This window comes from Plectrocnemia conspersa, unplaced genomic scaffold (assembly GCF_051122295.1).
Source record: "Plectrocnemia conspersa isolate PC_06_02 unplaced genomic scaffold, ASM5112229v1 ptg000006l, whole genome shotgun sequence".
Lineage (NCBI taxonomy): Eukaryota > Metazoa > Arthropoda > Insecta > Trichoptera > Polycentropodidae > Plectrocnemia > Plectrocnemia conspersa.
The window spans coordinates 1,532,175-1,557,239 of NW_028277170.1; the positions used below are offsets into that span (position 1 = coordinate 1,532,175).

Below are 25,065 nucleotides of genomic sequence, written 5' to 3' on the forward strand. Positions count from 1 at the left end.
TTTTTGCGCGAGTGTGGCATTTTAATATGTATATGCAAGCGATACTAATATTTTTCAATCATTGTATCGTCAAAAATTTAGAAGCGGAGCAGGGATTAATAAAAACAACCTTTACTTTTAAAACATTACTTGGTTCAACGAGTTTCTAGTCTAATAAATTATAAATATTAATAAACAATTTAATTTAAATTCCTAATAAAGTAATCGGTTGATTTTTTGTATCTCTCTCTATACATTGTAAATATTTATGTTCAAAAGCGCACTATCCCACTTAAATTTATTGATGTACATTATTAAATCATATAAATGATCTCATTGTTTATAATATTAACAAGTAAATTATAATCGCTTGCGTATCTCTTATGCTGCGACTTGCTTACATATTTTGTAAATATATAGTAGCATAATAATATTTTTAATCTTTAATATAGTCATTTACATTATAAAATATTATTGTTTATATTATGTTATTTAACATGTTAATAAAAATGTGATATACATTTTTTAAAACGTTATGTATTTCTTTTCTGTTCGAGCGATTTTTTTTAATCGTTTTATTTTTATATTATTTATTATTCATAGATGCGAATCTCTTTTTTCATGCATTACTTAATTTGTTATATTTTTATTTGTACGCGTGTTTATTATTATTGTATCTTTAAAAGTCATTTTGCGCTTATTTCAATGTTATTACGTGCAGCTGTATTGTTAGTGTATTGAAACGCTCAATATATTTCAATTGAATCGTTTTTTATGACCATAAAAAAATGTGTCACAACAACAGAGACAGGCGATGGGATTTTGGAAGATAATGTGTTAAGTGGCATAAAATATATGTACATAATAAATAATACGACGAAAGTGGTATCAGTAATAAATTAAAAATTTACAAAATATTTGTGTCTTTTATTTAAATTAAACATACAAATAAAAGTAAAACTATTTTTTTTTAATAATAATAAATACAATCTAACATGGTTAAAATAGTATTTAAAATATATTTTTTTCACTTAGAAATATTTTTAATACACATTGATGATGTTATCGTCTGCGGTTTGATGTAAAGTATAGAGCGGCTGCTTCCTCGGTCTTCTTGGTCGATTTGGTCGCTACTCAGCGCTGCTTAGAATTTGGCTGAAAAAACTGCGCCCGAGGCAAAGCCTGAATTTTGCACTCTTCGCTTCAAAAATAGTATTGATAAACGTTTCGCTATATGTATAAAAAAATGAGATACATACATATGTATTTATAATTTTAATTAAATTTTATGTAGATAAAACTAAATTATCAAGAAAAAATAAAATAAAATTTGTGTATAAATATTGCACAAAAATTTAGATTTTTATAATTTTGTAATAAAATATAAATTTCATCAATTTACCTATTATAAAGGCGCTTTTGTTACGTCTTTAGAAAAATTTGATTACATTATCTTCCTGACCAAGACCTAGATCTAGAACTAACATTAACTGAGTTATATTTTTATTTTTATAATTTGACAGCCTCCTATAGCATTTAGGGAAGCAAAATCGTCTATAATTCTGTCTATATATAATAAAAAAATTATCGAAAGTATACACAAATTGCTCAGTCTATCATGAACCATTCAAGATCTTAAATCATTTTCAACTAGCTTAAGATTACTGAAATATTTTTCCGCTGAAGCAGCGGTTACTGGAATACTTAAGAAAATTCTACATGGTTAGATTTTTTAATCAAAGTAAATAGTATAAATCAATTCAAGGGTTTTTGAATGAATATTTATTTTTAAATTTTCCTCCGAATATTAAAACAATTTATTTTCACTATCTCACTTAAAATTTTTGGCCAGTTCAAGTCATATATTTGATCGTAAGGTCCATAAAATATCTACTCAACTCAGTTTCATCCAGAACCAGTAAGAAAGACAAAATCTTGTGTAATAGTAAAATTACAAACAAATTTAATCTGCAAACAACAAACTCTGACTTTATATAATTATAAAACTGATTGGGATTTGTTCAGAGAAAACTTTGACCAAATTACCGAATTTAACATTTCCTTGAAAAGCAACGATGAAATAGAACAAGCAGTTCAAAACCTAATAAAGATAACTCAAACAGCAGCTTGGAAAGTCACACCCAATCTTAATACAAATAAAAAATGTAAAATCACCCCGTAATATTAACAAAGAAAATAACAGAAAAACGAAAGCTATGCGAAAAATGGCAGCAATCAAGATTACCAAGCGACAAAACAAAAATCAATAAAGCCGTTAAATTACTCAAGGCTCTATTATACAACTTAAAATTCAATGCAAAATTACTTGAAGAACTTGTCAGCTTTAAAAAGAAACGACTACATGCTGTGGAAAGCTATGAAGAAGCTAAAACAACCCATAACTTATTCGCCGCCAATTAGAAACCAAAACAATAAATGGTATATAAGTGATATTGAAAAGGCCGACACTTTTGCAGCTCACTTAAAGAAGATATTCACACCATATGATACTGCAAGAGAAACTACAATAGATGCATATGAAATTGCAGATTATCTTAAAGCACCCCCACCCTTTCAAGCGAGTCCAATAATTAAGAGGTTTAAAGTAAAATAAATAAAACAAATAATATTAACAGACACAAATCCAAAAAAAGCGCCGGGATTTGACTTAACATCAGGAAAATTAGTAATGGAATTGTCGGAAAAAGGAATGAAAATTATTACAATAATATTTAACGTCATATTAAGACTGGAATACTTTCCTTAGTCCTGGAAAGTAGCAGATGTAATAAGGTTTTAAACAAAGTCTGCTCTATAAGATAAAAGTAAACCTGTCGAATTTTTTTTATAAAATATTAGTATAATAAATCCTACATAATAGATAGATACTTTCGCGCGAAAGTCAACGCGGAGTGCACGGAACTGAAAGAAATCAAGTCCAGAGTACCACAGGGAAGTGTATTAGAACCGGTACTCTACCTAATTTATACAGCTGATCTTCCAAAGATAGGTTCAGCAACAATAGCGACATTTGCGGAGGTCACAGCTGTGATCGCCTCTCATCATGACTCATTGAAAGCGTCAGAAAACCTCCAGAGAAGTCGAACAATGGATGACAATTTGGAGAATGGAAGCAAACACGACAAAATCAACCCATGTAACGTTCACGTTGAATAAAAATACCTGACGAAATGTTTCACTAAATAGTAAAATGTTACAACAAAAATAAGAGGTCAAATACTTGGAAGTATATCTGGACAGAAGGCTCACATGGCGGAAGCATATCTTTACTATATAAAAACAACTTGGAATTCAACTTCGAAAAATACACTGGACGATGGGAAGAATATCTCAGATGACACTGGAAAACAAGTTACTAATGTACAAGTCAATTATAAAACCAGTATGGACATACGGGATTCAACTATGGGGTAATGCTTGTGCTTCCACCATCGCCATCATCCAGAGATTCTAAAACAAGGTTCTACGAATGATAGTCGACATTTCCTGATATGTTCCGAATGACGTAATACATAACGACCTTAACATAGAATTCATAAAAGATAAAATAATGAACAAATATACCGACATACAGAAACAGACTAAGACTTACCCAAACAAAATTGAACTGAACTATTTGACTGTATTATGACGACACCAGACAACTTAAACGATTTAGCAATCTGACATACCTGAGAGACATGTAAAATAGTAAATAGGTATAACCAAATAAATTAGTATTATATAAAATAAATTAGATTTTGTAATAATAAATATGGAGAGGCGTACACTGAGATGTTTTCTTCACACGCCAATATCATAATAAAATAATACTAATTGTTTATGTATAGACAAATTGCATGTAAATTTTAAAAAAATATAAAAAATATTGGTATGTAAGCATATTTAAATTTTACTAAATATTTTATTACAATTGTAAAAAACAATTTAAATATTTTAAATATTAACATGAATTTAAAATGAATAAAAAACATCAATCAATATCAAAAAAACCATGGCAGTTAATGTGCTTTTTGCTCTTGAATATTTATCATTAAAACTTATTGGGCGATTAATGCTGTAAAATGTTTTTAAAATAATCAACAGGTATATTTTTAACGGTTAGATGTTTTGATTCTAAGTGACGAATTAATTTTGCAGTCTTTAATGATTCATTCGCCAAAACTTTACCACAAATAAAACATTGTGGTTTTTGAATGTCATTGATTGTAATCTTAGGTTATTCGGAAATTAATGTCGTTTTTTTTTATTGGTGCGTTTGGATGATTAATTGCACTCAGCCTGTCGTTGTGTCAACACGTATCTTGTTATTTTTCGGTTCATTAACATTCGGGCATCCATTTAAACAAAAAATAAAAATAAATACCACCGATTCGCGATGGCAGAATTTAAGTTTTCTTTTCTTCTTCGAAGCGGGTGGCCATCCATTACGTCGCGGACGGGTGGCCAAACATTTTATACAATCAGTTTTTTATTTATATTTTCAATATTTTTTAAGATATAACACATTTTTTGGAGTGCCCCATTATTATGGTCAAACCTGTATGTATATATAGAGGAATTTGTAATAGATTAGAACATTTTTTAAAAGCAACAATTGTACTACCAATAATTAATTAATTAATGGTTGCAATTAGAGTTCCAATTTAGCCATCGAATCGATGATCTCTTGTTCGATAACAAGAGAATTGATCTATTGCGCAATTAGCAAGACTAATGTAAACAGTCAGCCTTTAAAAATAAAACAGTTTGTTAGTAATATTCCTTCTAAATCTATAAATATTTTTTAAATCAGATATAAAAACAATTATTATAATAAAAGAATAATTATAATAAAAGATGGAGGATATATAATCAAGTAAAAGTATTACAAGTTTTAATTTTTAACTCATTCAACCTGCACCTTAAAAAATGCAAACCTAATACATGGCTGATTTTTGCCGATTGAGAGTTTTGGTAATATTAATATCAGTCAAATTAATATTATATTGGTATACAAATTTATTTAAATATAAGATACAATTATAAATTAACTAGGAGCTTTTAAAAGTTAGCAATCATTCGAGCGCATTTTGACAGTGTTCAATATTACCCCTCGGTTTGCGATGGAGGTCCTGTAACTTTGACGTGATGTGGCAACACCGCGAGTATCGTGAGTTGTTCGCGTTGGGATGTCGCTCGTCTGTCATCTGCGGTCGATCGATGTTTTTATACTCGAATTGACCGAAGTGGCGCCGGCGTAGGAGACGTAGTCGCGACGATGGCAGGCCCCGTCGCGCTCCGATAGCTCCAACTCACGACCATATAGGTAAAAGCTGTTCGGCGAGCATTGATTTTTGCACTAGCCAAATTTGTATTCTATATATTATATATTATTATTGTTGTAAATATGAAATAATGTAACAAAAACTGAGTTTTAAGCTCCTTTTAACACATAGCTATACGCGTGTATATTATTTTTTGTATATATTCATCAACTATTAGATTGCTGCATAAGTCGTTCTACTTTTGCAACATAGACATTATTTTTTTTTTTAAATCTTTAAAATGACATAAATAGCATTGATCTGTATAGAACTATATATTATTTTTAAATTAAAAAAAAAATCAAATTTAATTTTTGTGAAAATTTTTGAGACATTATACAAACATATGCGGGACACATAAAAACGAAATAAATACCTTTTTTACAATATTGTAAAAAGTTTTTTTACAATATTGCTAAAGAAAGTCTATAATTGGTTAGTGAGCGTACATGAGAATGTGTGCGTATGATTAGATACCATTGATACTCATTTTCAGTGTCAACATTTAGGTAGGAAATAGTATCTCTTAATTTAACATTTAACGATTAACCACAAAGAATATTTCAGCAGCTTTCGATTTGTCATTTCTCATACCCCTCAAAACTTTGTATGATATCTTAAAATGTATAAATTTAATTAGTAAATCAACGTAATCTAAAAGTATATTAAGGGTCAGTAATATCACTATTAAAACTGTGTGCAGAATTTTCAACCGATCAGTGGATTTGAAAAAGACAAATGTGAGGAAATATAATTAATAAAACTATTGGATGTTGAAGCAATTTTAATAATAAAAAAAACTTGTATGAAAAACGGAAATGTTTGATTATTAATGTGTAATGAAAGGAACAATAATTCAGAATAAAACTTATAAAACAATTTAGATCACGTACCAAACTTTCTTATGGGGTTTTTAAAAAAACTGACTAAAATTGTAAAAAAAATTGAATTTTTTTATTTTAAAAATATTTACGCAATTAATAACCCTAAAGTATATTGTGTAAAATTATTATTAATTCTTAAGGATTAATTTAATTGCTATATGCAGTAGTAGAACGTGCTATTTGGTTGCGAGTAGTTGGGAGACTAGAAACTACTCTTACATATTTTTGCAATATCTATTATGGTGAGATATTACACACAACGGGCACACAAATAGCACGTTCCCAAATTACCGTGTTATTGGGGAGTAGACCCCTGTTACCATGTACAGTAGACTGTACATGGTAATGTTTTGTATGAAGAAATTAAAATAATTGTCACTTTTATACACAATCCTAAAAATACTCCAAAATAATTCCTGAATTTTTTTAAATTAACGTGCTACGAAATGATTTGTTTCAAGAATTTAATTATCACTTCCTGTAACAGTAGCTTCTTGTGAATGTAGTCATACTATCAAGTATTAATAATACATTTGCAGACTAAACAAATTTTGAAATACTCAGTTCATATTTATATAACCCTTTTTTAAAATTGTTTATTTATATTATCATGATTTATTGATCTAAGTTATTTAGTGTTATTTAACAGGGAATTATTTTGAGAGATATGTGCATTTAATTAAATAGTTTGTTCCATAAAATGAATTTTTTGTGCACTTATGAAGGTAAATCTTCGGATTTTTTCTTCAGAAAATGATTCATTGCAGAGAGTTATTCATAAGTTTATGACCAATGCACGCTCGCTCGCTACTGCTCGCTCGCACCTAATCTATCCATCAGTAATGCACAAACAATTCGTTTTATGGAACGATTATTTAATATATTGTATATTTAAATTGTCTTCTAAGTTATTTCCTAGAAGCTATCTGATGATATTTAACCATAATATTTATTTACGTTTATAAATGTTATAAATGTATTATCTAAAATAATAGACAACTTTACTTCTCACAATATTTTTGTAAAACATATATAATTATATTCATTTCAACATATTTAAATTTAGCAAATAACTAAAAGTTATTTTACATTAGACCAGCGGCTTCCAACCTTGGAGGCGCCAAAACTTTTTATTAAAAAAGTAATTTTCATACCATAATATCTACAAATAAATAAAACTTCATATCATAACATAAGAGTAAATGTTCAGTGAATGAATGCTTATTTTTATACATACATTTAATTTATATATAAAAAAATATGAGCAAGGAACTGAAAAACATCTTTATAAAATTTATAAAAAGTATATACTACATTAAGAACAGTCCTTTGAGAGCTAGGCTATTTGTAAAGCTGTGTGTTCATATGGAAGCTATTTATATCTCACTTCTGAAGTTTGCTGGCTATTTTGTGCAAAAGTGATTCAAAGGGTGTTTGAACTCAAAGAAGAAATGGCAACCTTTCTCGAAGAAAACCATCATGAAGAGGCACATTTGTAGACGACCGATAATTTTATTGTTAAACTTTTGCCTATTTGGTTGAAATTTTTGGAAAATTGAGCGGTTTAAATAAATCAATGCAGGGATCACAAATGCATTCACTTGTTCAAAAAGACAAAGTTAAAGCTGAAGTTATGGAAATTAAATTTATAAAAAAATGAGTTGGATATGTTTTCACTTTCAAAAGATTTCTGGGCCAGGGTTATTATTCTGTTAATTGTAATTTTTAGTTTTTTTTTGTAATAAAGTTTTTATTATTTAAAACTTGTCTATATTATTATATCTAATAAAAAAATAAAAGGTAGGGAGGCGCGGAATTTTTTATTTTTTCGGGGAGGTGTAGTAGTATAAAGGTTGGAAACCGCTGCATTAGACTTAACGTATTATTTTATTTAATATATTTTAAAATGTTAAAATATCTAAATTAGTGTAGTACTTATCAGTTTAATGAGAGTTTCTTTGGATTATAAGCAATAAAACTGAATTTAACGATATTAGGACAAGGCACATCATATTTCTAAAAGTTTTGATCATAGTATTTCAAATTGTTGACTTTTTTAATTCTGTTTGTAAGTTCATTTTCAAAATGCATTATCAGTTATTTTTACAATAATATTATAAAAATAATTATTAATATTAAAATTAAAATAAAAGTCACCATCGGGAGTATTAACAACCTAAGTCCATAAGGTTAATGACAAAAAGTGTAAAAAAATATTATAATTTTATTTTAATTTCTATTAAAAAAAAATTGATTTCCTTAGTTTTTATTCTAAGAAAAGATAGCGGTTCGGTCTGGATAACGAACTTAGTTGATATATTCACAAGATCTACTTTAAAACATATTTTTAGACAATATGAATAAAACTACTACCATGGTGTCTTCAAAATTTCATATAAATAAGGCTCGTATTTTTCGGGTCAGAATTCATATTAAATGGAATTTGTCATTCAATCGATTTGTCATTCGCATGTCGGCAGTTCATTATTATTATCAAGGTGTTTTAGGACTAACTTGTTTAGTTGGACTCGCACAACAAGCCAAGCGTACTCTCCGCCGCCGCTCTGTTGTTATTTCCGCTTCGTTCGTCTATGTATACCTTCGCGCAGTAGTGTAGAAGAATCAGGGCGTCGCCCTCGTACTTCTTTTTTAGCCAAGACGCTTCCCTGGAACTAAATGCAATGGAATTTACTTTTTAGGTACATTAAAAAAAAATTGTATACCAAATATCATGTATGGATGGATATTACGAGAATCAAATAAAATAAGTGAATTAAATAAAATTAGTGATTCAAATGTTATTAATAAAAAATCTGTATTAATTTCATTACAAAAAAATTCTAAAAATTAATCTTCTAAACAAAATTTTCAAACCCCAACTTCCTGGCCAATTGTTTTGACCGCAGATTTGTGTGAAGAAAAGAAAAATAATTGATTGTATGTATATCGTGTGGCAAAGTAAAAAATTCTTTCAATGTTAAAAGTACAAGGTTAAAATGTAAAAAAAAATCTTAATTTTATTATTATTTTAAAGACTAATGGATTAGGGTGTGTCCGTTAAAGCCGAACGTCCATTATATAAAAGTAGGTTTTCCGAATGTGTTTTTTTAGTAAAAAAATAAACGTCAATAAATCTTCCATAAATAAATTAAAAATATTATGTGATTTTAAAAAATTATGTTGTAGTTATAAAATTTTATTTCACATAAAAATTTTGTATAAAATAATACAAATAAACATCGAAAATACACTTTATTTGTATGTACAGGTATAAAATTAGAAGTATGGTGTGATTATCATGCGCAGAACATTATTGACAAGCGGTGGAAGTTGAATTTAAACGTGTATAACATTTACATAATGTTTTTAACAATTTTCACATTTGATTGGATATTTTGTCTGTTGTATCGAGGTTTTACTGTACTATTTCAAATGATAAAGATGCAAGGTTTTCTAAGAAAATATTTCCACTATATGTATACTTTTATTTCAAACCTTTTAATAAATAAAGAAATCTAGAGAGAATGATAAATAGATCGATGTTATTATATTTATTCAAATAACTCAAATTAGATAGATTTTTTCAAAATTGTAGTTGCCGACCGATTTTTGCTCTAAGTTGAATATTGTAACTTATGCAGTAATCCATATTTGCTTGCTTTCCCTTTTGTTAATTTATTTGTGTAACTTAAATTCAGATGATCGGCTGCGCTGCATTCTGCTGATGTATTATTAACTCATAAAAGATGTAAACGCGACTTATGTATATGCGAGAATCAAGATGACTTGCGATGATGACGAAGACGACCCACTATCACAAATGACGTTGTTGAGTGAGTAAAGAAGAGCTTTCGAACGGAAACGTTCCGAGTGGATTTTAATAAAGCAAACTTATTGTTTAGGAAATGGACATCTTCAAGGTGAAATTAGCACTTATGCAAATTCAGTCAACGATTGGCGACGAATGTTCGACGAGGAAATCGCTTGCGATATAACTATAGACGTCGATGGAATGCTAATAAGGGCTCACAAGAGCATCCTCACGTCCAGGTTTGTATCGCCTTATACGTTTACTATTCGCGACGAACAATGGTGACATCACCATTTTTAATATTAGGTATTACTAGTAAGGTCGCCTATAAGGTCTAAAGAATGTAAATTAACATTTATGTTGAATTTTATACATAGGATAGTCCACAAGTTGCTTTATCATTTAAAAAATAATAAAAAATAATTGAATATTTTTAAGTTTTAAATTTTATTCAGCATCTAGACTAGAGATTACCAACCCTGTGCTCGCAGACGTTATTGCGCTCCGCAAAAAATCATTTAATTTGTAAAGTTGTAAAAATTATTTGGGTAGGTTTATTATCATATAAGATAAAATCATTTTTCCGTTCCACATACTTGTGTGAATCATTTTTTCAAACATGAATTTAATAAAATCAAAATTTAGATCTCTATGATTGTTTACTAACAAATTCCTAACTATGAGGCACTGGCCAACGAACTGAAATGGCAAAAATCACACTGACTGAGATTGATATTATAATTTTTATTTAACGTTTATTTTGTATGTATGAGGCAACCATGCGTGTTTAACATTTTATAGAATTTAAACAATAATTTTTATATTTTAAAATGATTTTTAATACTTGTTTAGAAAGACGGTGCCACGCTCAAAAAGTATTTAGTATTCCCCGTTACGTCACATTGACAATAATTTGGCCCTAACAGCTATGTAAGCGGTCAACAACGTTTTGCTACATTAATTTTTAATTAATTAATTATTTTTTTAAATTTAAACACGTTCAGTGCGAGCGAGCGTTAGTAAAAACATTTAAACCATTTATGTAAGGTAAATCTTGTTGTCAATATATACAATACTCTTTTTAAGTAGATTCGTTGCAGAGAGTTATTCATGTAATGCTAGCTGTTCTGACCTACGCTCGCTTACTGTCGCTCACTCGTATTTAACCTGTTTAAATTTTAAAACGTATTTATGTAGCCACTTTCGTAGCCATTAGGACCAAACCAGCAATGTGACGCAGTGGTGAGTACATAACCGTTGCATTTTGAGCATGGCGCCATCATTCTAAACAAGCAACTTATTTTTTTGTGTATTACTTTTTACCTACTATAAATTTGCTTTGAAAAAATAGGTGGTGCCCGTCGCCCTACCGATATTTTAGAATGTGCTCTAGGGTACAAATAGGTTCGGAATCCCTGATTTAGACGGTCAATTGGGTGGGTCACGACTAGAGTCTCCAATTACTCGTACCATCAACTACTCGAGTATCGAATATTAAAATTTTAAAATACTGGAGTACTCGAGTACTTTCGAGTATTTACCAAATGTACCAAAATAGCTATTATTCAAATTCGTGCACATATAAATAAATAAATAAAATACTTAGTATGTTAATTTTTACAATTATTTTAACTTCACGAACATACTTTTTAAAAACAATAATGCAAAAAGTGTCTCGAATTTAATATTACTGCTAACCTTTGGTTTTATTATTCCCGTTATGGAAAAAACCCTTTCCGTTGCTGTTGATGTTGGTCTTATTGTCATTAACGCGTTGGATAAGGCTTCTAATTTATATCTGTTCGCTTTTTATAGATATAAAATTTTTTGAACTCTCTTTTTATGTTCTCTTCTTTCATTCCCTTCTCTGCTTTTCTCTTATTTCCTTCGACTATTGACAAAATAGCATTTTGTAATTCTTCTTGAATAGATTTTTTTTCTTAACAATATACAATATTCTACTCCTTCTGATTAATGCGAAGAATTTAAATCTATATCCTTCGAAGATGTATTTGGGTGAATCCCTTTCACTCTAGTGCTAAACGGTTCGCAAAGAACTGACTACTTTAAATGCCTTTAAAACACACAATTATTTGATTTATATTTTAAACTGAGGGATCAGTATAAACAATTTACAACACTTTACGCTACAACTGCATAGTCATAAACCTAAAAATTTTTTTGTCGATATTTCTTATTGTTTATTGCCATAAATTAGATAAGTCGGGACTGTCGAACAGAAAACACAAAAGAAATTTCTCCGTCGTACCTACTAACATAGCCGACGACCGGAACTATGCAACTATGGAACTATGAAAAAATTATACCTGATAGTAACCGCTCTAACTCGGGACTTCGGGCATAAACGCCAAATATAAGCAAGACGTTAACCTTTACCGGACCGAGTTAAAGTTATTTTTGTTTCTGAAATATTTCAAATTTTTTTAATTTCGAGTATTAATCGAGTAATTTTCAAAATACTCGATTATCAAGTACTTGAAAAATAGACAAAAATACTCGAGTATCGAGTACTCGAATTGGAGACTAGTCACGACTACAGACATGCTCGTAAATGAGTGATTAAAAATTCTGGGGTTAAGGATATGTCTTAAATTTTTTTGTGATTATTTAGAAATAATGTTTGCACCTTACTGTATATAGCCGATTCCTATAGTAGTTTTTATAAATTAAAATTTCAAACCTAGTTAAGAGATAGTTATCATATCAAAGTAAACAAATCTAATTATTTTGTCAAATCAAATCAATCCAGTGCTTTTTAAACTTTTTTAAATATAATCCGATAGTTGTAATGTAATACGATTATCACCGTCTAATAAAATATTATTTTACAGATGTCAATATTTCGCTGCGATGTTCAGTGGAAAAATTAAAGACCCAATCAACATTGTGTACCTGGACGGGTAAGTGTTACTATTTTACAACATTTTTTATTACAAAGAATGTGACGAGATAAAATATCTTAGATCTTGATTTTAACCCTTTTGGAATTACTATCTAAATATTACACGATATTAATAAAAACTTTTTTTTGAAGCAAATAAACCACACAGTTCATAAAAAATATAACCAATTCTTTTCCTTTTAATGATAAAGACCGATCTGCCAAATTTCGCCTTCATTTCGGCAACAAAAGTACTAAAGATTGTGTGTTCAATAAAACACTCAGTTCTGGAATTTTTATTGTTTCCATCGTTTTCTGCTTAACCTCTTTCACATCTGCAAAACGTTTTTATTTTAAATCTCATTTCATTAGAAAGAATGAAAAGTGTTTGAACGAAAAACATTTGCTAATTTCTGTCAGTTCTGATATTTCACATTATTTAGAGCGAAAATCAATTCATAATCTTTTACTTCATACCTCATATTTATAAGTCTAAATTAACATACGGATACAGAAAGGTGTCTAGTGGATTTTTCCATAAAAAAAAACTACATGTTTCCGATATGTATTTTATTACGCTATTTAACAGAGTTGTTTCTAAAGACCATTTTATATTTTAATACGGAAGATTTTGACCATTGAGTCTTCAGTTTTGGTAATCACTCTTGTGTAACAGATTAAGAATTCTTTACATATAAAATTACTTTGGGCATTTCATTGATGTATTCAATGGTAATACTCTATTTTTTCCATATTTATTTATTTTTAAGGTATTTTTTAAAAAAAGCTGATCTTTCTTTCAGGTTTTCATATGAATGCGTCCATTTTGCACTATGTCAGATATACTCTGGCAGTGTGGTGGTACCTCACAACATCGACATATTCGAACTGGCTGATCTTGCTGACTTGCTGTGCCTTGAAGGCCTTAAAGAATTGGTCACTCACATTTTGGAGATTGATTATTTTCATAAATTTCACAAGGTATAATATACAAAATAAGCTATGTACGCATAACTAAAAAGAGTATAAAATAGCATGAAACTTTGTAGTAAAAAGGGAATGTTTTTAAAATAAGATTGGCAAACTAAAAAATGATCCGATAAAAATGTATCCGGAAAAAGCAGCAAAGACTAGGTAGATTTATTTATATAAAAATGTATTCAAGTGTTTAAATATCTACCTAATATATTTTTTAATTAATAACATAATTAAACTAAATAAACTAATATAATTGATTCATTTACTAACATCATTATGATCGTTTGACTTTTCAGCCTTGCGCCGAGTGCTCTTTTCTGATATCAAAGTTCTTACCATGGTCCGGTGCGATCGGATATTCTGAAATCTATTACAAAATATTATACTGGGTCAAGCAATATTCGGACGACATTTGGGCAAAGCGAGAATTCGCCCTACTGCCTGATCACATAATAAAAAAGTGTTTTTTACATCATGCTCTGGATATAGTGAGTATATTTATTCATTTAATTATTTTAATTAAGATAATCGTGACTTAACAGGTCAATCCAAAGCGTCACGATGGTAAAAAATAATACATAATAAATAAGAAAATATCATAAAATATTAAAATGAATTGATACAAACCAGACCAGCTCAATAATTAAATGTTATTATTTATATTATATTATATATTCAATTAATGAACTATACTTATTACAAAAAAGGAATAAAATGTTCTAAATTATGGTAAAAAATAAATGTTTAATACAAATAAAAACATTTAAAAAAAATAAGAAATATCACTTGGGGCTGAATATTGAAAGCTGAAAAAACGTTATTTTTTCTGGAACAAAAACTGGAACCGAACTGATATTTTTTTAATTAAACTGGAACGAAATTCAATATGAAAAAATAACGGTTTGACGTTTACTATATAAATTATACTTTTAAATTAGCCATGCACGAGATAACAATCTATAATTTAAAGTATATTATATAAAAGATAGCAATAATAGTCAGATCATGACAGGTAATTGGTTAATAAATAACAAGAAAAGTAGTAGAGCCGTAGTTTACCCATAAAAAAAAGAGTTTTAAAGTGTATTTTTCCTTTCGGCAGGATTTAGATACTGTGTTGCAAGTTACTCAATGCTGCGACAATCTGATGTATACGTTGCCTAAGGTGACTTGGACGATTAACATATTCCGTTTCACACTGGGGTTGTTGAGAGAATGTCTACAGTACATCAGAGGTCATCTGGTAGAGGTGCTGTCGACAGATGCGTTTTACTCACTAGCCGATTCCGAAACGAACTCTCTGCACCGATTAGAAGATCATCTAACAGCGGCTATAGAGCGGGCCAATCCCATTCAAGTGTGTGCCGCGTATGCTCAGCTCCACCGCATGTTGAGGCTCCAGTGTGAAAAGGCTGCACCCGAGTGGCGGCATTTGCTGTCCAGGCTCACGATACACTGCGAAGACGCCCTGATCTGCTGCGCTTCCCAAGCCATGTCTACATCTGCGTGGATATCACTCCAGCCCGACTTGCAGGCGAGGATTCAAAAAGGCTCGGGCGTCATGACCACTAGTACCTACTCCAAATACATGCAGGTATAATAATTTACTATAGAGATTAATCAGTATCAGCAGTTATTAATATTGAAATATTTTTTATTTCAGAACGTTAGCAAATACACTAGAGAGCGAAACGTAGAAAAGATAAAATATATACTGTATTCACAGTTGGGAAGCATAAACCGAGTTCCGATGAGGATTTCCAGACAGCCAATACCGGCTGCAACGGCAATACCGAAACAGCGAGTCGTGGCCCCCGGAAATTCGATGGTCTCTTCCACTAAGATCACAAATATTAATTTGAGAAACGGACAGACGCAAATACCGGTCCCGAAAGCAAACTATAAGAACGTTAAGTCTAGATACATGAATCCGAAACCGCCCAAGAGCATACCTGACGTAGTGCCCGAAGTGAAGAAAGCGGCCCCCAGGTCTTTATCGCAGAACGATAAACGCATTCCGAAATTGATCCAACCGCTCGTTTTGCAGAAGAAGTACTTCGACGTAGCCAAAGGTAAAACAGTTGAAGGCATTCGAAAGACTAGTATACACAGTTCGATCGAGCAGGTCAATAATTTACAAACAAGTTCCATTTACAAGCAAGTATTGAATAAGAAAGTCAGCAAATCTGAGAATTCAATCGGACTACAGAACAAAATATGGCCACCGGTTAAGGAGAAATGCTCTATAATTGCTTACGTCTCGCCTTATAGCATCAGAGCGTTGGACAGTAGCAGCAGTAGTAGCAAACTTAAGAATGAATGCTCGAAGCTATCGGAGAAGAACTCAAGATCTGACAAGTCGCCTACTTTGAAGAACGACAGCAACTTTTCTTCTCCGAGTCGCTCTTCGCACAGAAATTCGTCTTCCGTGGCTCTAGTGAGCCCGAAAGTCAAGTCCAACGTCCCGACGAAGAACGCCAAGATTGCCATCAAACATCTATATTCTAAATCGACCGAATTGAAGGCGACGAAGAAGATCACACCGGAGCCAAAACATAAGTCTAAGATTGTTAAAAACGGCGCCTCCAATTCCTACTCTTCGAACGACAACAGCATCAACTTCTACTTAGAGAGATCGAGGACGTTTGTCAAAAGCGAACCTAGCGTCATCAGCAAGGAAATTACCATGGACTCTTCCATCGAGATGTACCCGCAATAGTGGAAAAGTGCCTGTAGGTTGTATTTTATTTTCTTATATAAAGGTAGTTTTCTCCTTTTTGAATTTGTGGTTCAGAATTAGAAAACTGTTAAAAAACAAAGTGATACTTACATTTTTTTTGATTTGTAGCAGGAATAAAATAACTTTATTTATATGTAAAATTATACGCTATATAGTCTCTTTTTTATATGTCGTCGATTTTTTTCTTAATTCTGAGTAACAAAACTTTGAAACTTTGAATACATTATTAATTCCCACGAAATACTTCTATAGATTAAACATTTCGCAGCAGAAAGTCTGAGCTAACGAACTCCTATGATAACCAAAATGCAATAGATTTGGTGATAGTGATTGAGTCTGAAAAAATATAGATAAAATGGGAGGAATCTGAGTGACGCAGGCCGGTCCTCTAGGTGTGAATGCAGTTTCTAGTGGCACGGATGAGGAGACTTTATCCTCGTCGGAAGCTCTCGTGTCCCTCAAATGTGACTTGAATCCGTTATGTTCTGAAAAAACATACTTTGGATGATTTCTATGTCACCCCTAATCTTGTAACTAATCTTGTAATCTGGCAACAGTTTTTATCTCGCCTTGTTTAGCCTAGCACCATAATTAAAAGAGTCTAGAACAACAACCATTCACTTCTATTTATTTTAACTATATTTTCAGAATTTAGTGTGGGTTCGTTGGTATTTTTGGCGTTCGATGGAAGGTAGGGGTTTCTCGGAATCAAAACTTCAGATTTATACAACTGACCATTTTTTAAGAAATGACTTTGCATTTCAAACTGACAAATGCCACATAACTAAAATTATTTTTTCAAGTATTTTGTCAAAGCAAAACGACGAATTAAAAAAAAAATCGATGCTGTTTATTAAAAAATTAATGTAATTTTATATATAAATCGAGTTGTCATATCTTTATGGCGATAATTTAAGTGTATTGATATTTGCCATGGGTGAAACGGATACTTTAAAACTTTTTATTTTTGACAAAAAAGACATATATACCTCTCAAAATTAAACGTAGTCAATCCTGTTTCTTTAGAATAAGAAAAAACCTTTTATAAAAGGTTTTTTCTACAGATTCAGTGTTTGTCTTCTATTTTATCTTCCATTAATGACTGAAGAATTTTGTACTTACTAACTATTGTTCTACAGCTTATATTATATATATTTATAATTAGAATATCATTGTAGATGCAAAGCCCCCTCTGCGGTGCGTGTGTTACATCAATCCTCGGCGATGACAGCAATGTCTCCTCAATCGTGCCTTGAATCCGTTATTCCTGACATTAGTGTCGGGGAGGGGGGGGGAAGACTCTTCGAAATTGCATTAATGAGTCACCCCTTATCTCGTCCTTGTATGACGTAGCACATGTTATTCTAAAAATCTATTATTAGTCACACACCTATTATAAACCTCTAGTTTTCAACCAAAGAATTAAAATAAAATTAACCTTTTGCACTCGTAATGTACATATGACGCACCAGTACCTCTGGAAATTTAACGTTGATTTTAAATAATTTTTTCAATGTTGTAGATAGCATTTTCAGGAAAGACATCTCATCGATAAATTACCCATTTTATCTTAATTAAATCAGCGAGTATGTATTTATTGTGATTAAAAAAATTTTCAGTGACATTTTTATCAACAGATTTGTGTTTTTGACTATTTTTCGAGTTTTTGTGTACCGATAAATGAAACTATTTCATTACTTGCAACTTCGCTTTAATTTGTGTTATTATTAAACATTTCTTTTTTTTAATATTTCATTGTAAAAAAACTGTGCCATAGTTTAATATAATAATTTTGATGAAATATTTTCAATTGATGTTGCTGGGAAGGATTTTGTATTATATTTGAATTCACTCATTCTAATGAAGAATGTGAAAGCTAACGATTTATATAATAGTGACGAGAAAATAATACCTCAAACAAGTCGCACCACTTCAAGTGGAACATGCTGTGCCTTATAAATATCCCGCCCGTTCCACTGTCACTAATCATCTGTCTCACCAAAACAGCGACGAAATCTCTTGATGCGGGAATACAAGTAGATGTAATGATATACTGATTTTGAAAAAGCCTTCGGTAAAATTTATTTTGCGTTATTAGTAAGAAAACTGTCGGACCGCAGTAACTCGATTATTCCTGAAATATTTGAGGATTGTAGACAGTTTGTATTATGTCAAAATAATATTTCACTCTTTCACGAGTTCTTCAATCTAACCTAGTCCCTCTGCTCTTTATTAATTAATGAATTTAAATTTAAGTTTTCTTTTGTATGCCAATGATTCAAATTTACTTATACTCTTTTTCTGTAGAGATAAGCTTCTGTATCAAAAAATGTCATATTATGTCATTTTACCGATCTCATTCTGGTTAGAGAAACTTTCACTAATGATCTCAGTATCGCTTTTGAGAGTAAATGATGTGTGCGAAAAGTCTTTCAAGATGCTCGACTTTGTTGTAAGGAATGCGATTTGTTAGTTATTTATGTCTTCTATGACATTTAAATAAGGATATTTGGTTATTATTCGTTCTAATAATATCACAGCGCCTTTCTTTTAGAAGCGTTGGAATACAATTCGCTGAGTTCTCGCAGAGAGTTGTATATTTTTAAGCATTTCTTCAAACTACTCAAGGGTGCTGTTGGCAATACACATATTCTCGAGGAATTCCAGTTTTTGGTTCAATTCTTGTGTACATTAAACTGTGGGTTTAACCACTTTTATAATTATGGGCTCAATTAACTACAAAACTAACACGGTATATATCGCAGATCTTCGTATAGTTAAATTATTTTTTTGTGTGTTAGAAACAATTGCGATTAACGCTTATATAATAATATACAAAAACACGCGAAAGATAAGGTTCCAAAGATTACTTGTGAGAGAAACACGTGCTATAGTAATCCTGAATATCATCCAGTGTTTTGCACTATAAAATTTAAACAATAATAATAGTATCATATATAGTAGGAAAAATATTTTGGGAACCATAAATATTTTTTTAAAGAAGTGTTCCTCATTCTTTCTTGTGTATTTTCAATAATGCAGCCAATGATTGTAAACCAATATTTTAGAAACATTAAAATTTAAAAATGTCGGGATTTTAATAAATATTTTTTTATACGTGTTGCACATAAAAAGAAAAAGTATCACTTTTGTGTATTTTGGTGTATTTATTAAAAATAATAATTAATTTAAAAAAATATTTAAAGTAGCCAAAAAGTTTAGTAGAGGTGGCAATTTTTAATGTTTAATCTTTTTCTATTTTTTTTTTATAATTTGAAAATCGTTTTCATTATTTTTATTATTAATTTTATACGCTGGCAATTTGGTTGATTTTATTAAAATTGTTTTAAGTCGGAGTTGGTAAATTTTTAAATGATTCCACAGTCCTGATAAAATGAATTTATTTAAAAAATATAATTCAACGATGTATCATATTATTCCTTGTTAGATGCAACTTTGCTCTATTGCTTAAACAAGTTTACGATCCCTCGTTGATAAAATCTTTTAGGCTTTGCTGCAAAATACAGATCGCAACTGATAATTAAACGAACTTTTTCTGCGTACCTCTAATATAATTTAATTATTGATAAAATAATGTCTGTTTTTATTTTTACCCGCTACAAAATCGAGTGCAAAGGGTTAAAGCCATGTATTTCACACCCGTTAAAATTTCATCGGTTCAGATCATTCAAACAATGAATGAGAAGTTAAAGTATTTTCCACTGAGGGCTGTGAAAACATATTAAATAATCTGAAACATTCCATAAGCATATGAATTTTCTCGAGGAGATGAAAAATGAACTTCCTTCACATAATTAACAGTGGCATATAAAAACAATTTTTATTGTTTTGATTTATTATAATATTATATTGTTATACAATTTTTAAATATTATGTAGAATAAAATTAACATTAGTTCTTCATCATTCACTTAACTTCTTTCACCTGTATACTATATATAACAGGCACGGGCGGTGAGATACTTTCCCTCTCGATCGCTCGCGTGTTAAGTGATGAGAGTGAATGAGAGATAAGGGCACACACTCACCTCGTTATTAAAAACAAAAATTTTAATTAAAAATTAAATCACCTTTCAACTCTTAGTAATCACAACTGAGATAATAAATCGTTAAATTAAATCAAGTTGTAATAATACAAAACCAGTGCTTTATCACTATGAATTTTAGAGCTCACTTATCGTTATACTCATTTTTTGAAAACAGCTTAAAAATGATCATTGTCATAGAAAACGTATAAGTATAAATGCTGTTTTCAGCTATTAAATAATGCATATATGCTGATAAATTTATCTAGAAATACTTTAAATGAATTTATTTTTTACACATATTTTAATAACCTATATGTTTGAAGTTATACCCTTTGTCAGTAGTGACAAGGATTACAGATATATCTTAAATTATAATGATTTCGAGAAGTACTGTGGTTTTTTATATATGATATTTGTTTTTAAAACAAAATGCATCACGGTACTTAACTTCGGAAGATGGGAGGGCTCATTTTTAGCGCCATTTTTACGTACCTCTCTTTCCAATGTTTCGACTCAAAAAGTCTAGTTCTTATCTTAGGCTTCCTGACTGTGTCGTTTACAATTATGACTGCATTTCCTTTCGTTTCAATAACAACCACAATATATAACGAGGAAAACAAAATTAATACCTCACACATGATACCTAGAGTCGAAACGTCTAAAAAAAGAGAAATGGAGTGAAAAGGCACGATTTTCAAGCTCTCTAATATAAGTTCTGATCACTTACTTTTGCTTGACGTCTCGGCAAACATTTAATAAAAAATATTTTTTTGTTATATTTGTCTTGTATTACCGAAACATCGGTCAAAAGTAAGCGACTGTCACGAAGAAACCTGTAATTAAAATAAAAATTATCTTATATGTATATTTATATCCAATCTGCTTTTTTTTATTATTATAAAATTATATACATATTTAAATTTAACTATTGTGTATGTTTAAAAACACGTTTTTTTATTTGGATTTTAGTTATATTTAAGAATAATATTCCATTGGCAAATGCTGAGGAATTAATTTATTATCATATACATTGTCCATATACAACTCACTATAACTAGTCAATCGGTGAAATGAACCGTTAGTATGGTAAGTAGTAAATATAATATATACATTGTTTGTGTTGTTAACAGAATTCAACGCAGGGATATAAGTGTTTGCATATTGTGACATTTCGACCTAATATTTGAGGTCATCATCATCCCATCATGAATTCTGTTAACGACACAAACAATACCATCTCACGTTATTTGTAAATATGGAGATATATTTTATTTTTAGTATTTATAGTAAAAGAATGAATTACTATTACATGTGTGTAAAACAAGTTTTTATAGTAAAATTTATAACGTCCATATTGATAATGTTACAGATAAACCTATTATTTTTTAATAATGCTTAACAAAAAAATATCACCACTTAGTGTCACACCTAAAAAATCTGATTTGTGTTCCAGTAATCCCTTGTTATCTGCAGGGGTGAAGGGGGGGTACGTTCTACCAAACTGCGCTGAAAAGAATATTTTTTTTAATAAAAATAGAGTATGTATAATATATACCAACAGTTTTAATTTTTCACTTCGACCACATTCCGACAATGTTTTTATCTTAAGGTGTGCTCGATGGACATGAAAATGTAAGAACCGGATGAAGCAAGGTCTAGTGAATATGGAGGGTGTGGTAGAACCACCTAGTTTAATCCCAAAATGTTTTCACAGATCATTTTTGCTTTTTTGGGTTGTGTATGTGATGTAGAAATATCCCCTTTATTTTAAATATATTTGGACGTTTATCCTTCTAATAGTAATACTTCTTAAGAATATTTATTTATCGGTTATTACAGAGACGTAACTGTTTTAACAATTAATAATGAATTATTCCTCATACATCCCACCAAATGCACAGAAGAGTTAGAACAGGTATTCGATTGGGAGTCATTATTTTTTCTGACCACCATTATCACAAAGAAACCACTGCACATCCTCAGTTAAAATTTGATGTAAATAGGGATGAATTATTTGTCCTGGCAGCAATGAATTATACATGTCTCTTTTTTATATTTATATATTATATTAGTAATTTACATTAATAAATTTGTATTACACTTTTTCTTATAATTACAAAATTTTCACTTAAAAATACGTAGAAGTTTGAAATAAAAGTAAAATTTATTCTGAATATAGTAATAATAATTCAAGTTCTTATTTGTATAATGACTTAATAAAATAAATTGAATTTTAATTAAAAATCAATAAGGTACATTTTTGATTTTGCTCTTGATATTTTATATGCACACCGAAAGTTTGCATATAAAATATACACTGGAGAATGTAAAATTAACCAACCATGATTTAGCAAAGTGATAATGTGATAAAGAAAACAAAATTGCAAAGTGATAAAGAAAACAAATCTGTATGTTGCATTGTTTGTTTGGGTGCTTTTAAACATCTGGATTGGTAGTGTGTACCAGAAATGACTGCTGCTTATACACTAGATAAGAATAATTGATTAAGTTCTTAACATATAATGGATAGCAACGGGTGTATTGGGATAAATAAATTTAGCTCTGTGATTACTTTCAGTGCTTTATTCGTGGCTTTGAATTTTTATTTTTTTTACTATTTTTCTCGGATGTGTATAATAAAAACCTTGCGTAACGAGGGATTACTGTACAAAATGTTTTAATGTTTAAGTAATCAAAAGATGAAGACAACGTTCTATTTATAAATTTATTATAAATATGTTTTATTGTTGTTTAATAAAATTAGTTATAAATTATAGAATGTGTTTTCTTTTACGTAATGACGCAATATACCCTTACTTCTTCAGCGGTTTGTTTCTATACTAGTTATAATTTAGGTATTGTCTTCTCCGCCGAAGTTCATGCAATCTCCAGGGTACTCTCATTTAGCGTTATACCTATTTAATCACTTGGCTGCTAAGCAACGATATATCTTTTGTGATAAAATAAAATAAATACTTACGACAATCTGTATCAACATCATGATGCCCGAAAAAATAAATGAATTTGGGAATTGTTTTATGGCACGAACCGATGAATGTGAACGTAGGATTTTGAAAAACATTAGGTCTTACAACTCGAAATCTTTAGTCTCAGTCTAAGTTTTTGAAGAAGAATTTACTGATAAAGAGGAAATCAAAGGAAGGATTTGGAATCGAATTTCAGATATTAAATTTATGAAGAATTAAAAACTTAGCGAGAACTAATGAAATTATTCTACATCAGAGGTTACCAACCTTATTCCTGCGGGCGCCGGACAGATTTCTATGCGTCTGCATAAAAAGCATTTGTAAAGTCTTACAAATTGTTTGGCTAGCTTTATTATATTCGTTTGTATGTTTGCGATCCCTGTAGGTTGCCTCCTTAGCTTTCGCCCTTGTCTTGTCTTATTGTGTTTTCGTCTTTGTTTGTTTTGACCGTTGCTTATTCAGCCTTGAAAACCACACTGAACGCACTGTTGTCATTTGGATTGCTGCGCCCATCGGATCGTGACATTTTCGTCGAAACTTCGTGAAGATACAGGTACGCACTAAAATTGAGGCACGATGTCAAATATGTTGGAGGTGCTGTAAAGGTGAAATTGTATATTGGTCGGATGACTTTTATATTGTATTGCACAAGCTGTCTGCGATAACCACTGATGGGGCACCAGCAATGGTTGGTAAGAAAAAGGATTTATTGCATTCTGTAAGTAAGATTAATCATTTTCAAGCTTTACGTCCTACCATTGTATTATCCACCAGTAAGTTTTGTGTTGTAAAATACTGCCCTTTGCACATATTTATAAAATAGTTACAAAAATAATCAACTGTATTCGAGCAGCAGAAAATCTTGTCTAATACCAGAAAGTAAGGGGTTGCCACAGAAAGCAGTTGCAAATGTAAGCCTATTGAAAAGGACGACAGCATTATGGTAGAAAAATTCTTATCATCTAATGTTACATTTTTAATTCAACCCATGGATCAAACAGTCATCTTTTAAGAAGCGACATTACCGTAATGGCCTTCTTTGTAACGAAGTTGACGATTTGCTTAATAAATTCTGGAAAAAAAATGACAATACTGGAGGCGATATATAGATTAACTCGATCTAGGTAGATAGGTGGTGTCTGCTGCCCTACCGATATTTTAGAATGTGCTCTAAAATACAAAAAGGTTGGGAGCCCCCGTTCTACATAATACTTTAATTTCCTCGCTGTCATGTGATTTCCACTTTTTTAAATACCATTTTAATTTTTGTTTTCTAAAGCTATCAAATTTAAACAAATTTGCAGTACTCAGCTCAAGAACCATTATTTAATCTGCTAATGCAGATTAAAAAAAACATTTTATTTTTAGTTATAAAGACAGCTTTCTTTAGAAATGGTATTATTATAATT

At 30.3% G+C, this 25,065-nt stretch overlaps 1 protein-coding gene across 3 annotated transcripts; it reads left to right on the forward strand.

The window, feature by feature from the left end:
- Positions 1-5,134: 5,134 nt before the first annotated feature.
- LOC148234015 (uncharacterized) lies at positions 5,135-21,750 on the forward strand. 3 transcript variants are annotated; one of them, XM_088188443.1, is made up of 9 exons: positions 5,135-5,308; positions 9,889-10,023; positions 10,093-10,240; positions 12,854-12,922; positions 13,707-13,884; positions 14,178-14,369; positions 14,984-15,475; positions 15,545-16,613; positions 21,639-21,750. In XM_088188443.1, the coding sequence occupies exons 2-8, from the start codon at positions 9,972-9,974 to the stop codon at positions 16,598-16,600; spliced, it is 2,187 nt and encodes a 728-aa protein (XP_088044569.1). In that variant the 5' UTR covers positions 5,135-5,308; positions 9,889-9,971; the 3' UTR covers positions 16,601-16,613; positions 21,639-21,750. The 3 variants fall into 3 exon arrangements, with proteins under 3 accessions (XP_088044569.1, XP_088044568.1, XP_088044567.1); XM_088188442.1 differs by lacking the exon at positions 21,639-21,750 and adding an exon at positions 17,800-17,904; XM_088188441.1 differs by lacking the exon at positions 21,639-21,750 and having other exon boundaries at positions 15,545-18,054.
- The last annotated feature ends 3,315 nt before the right edge of the window (positions 21,751-25,065 follow it).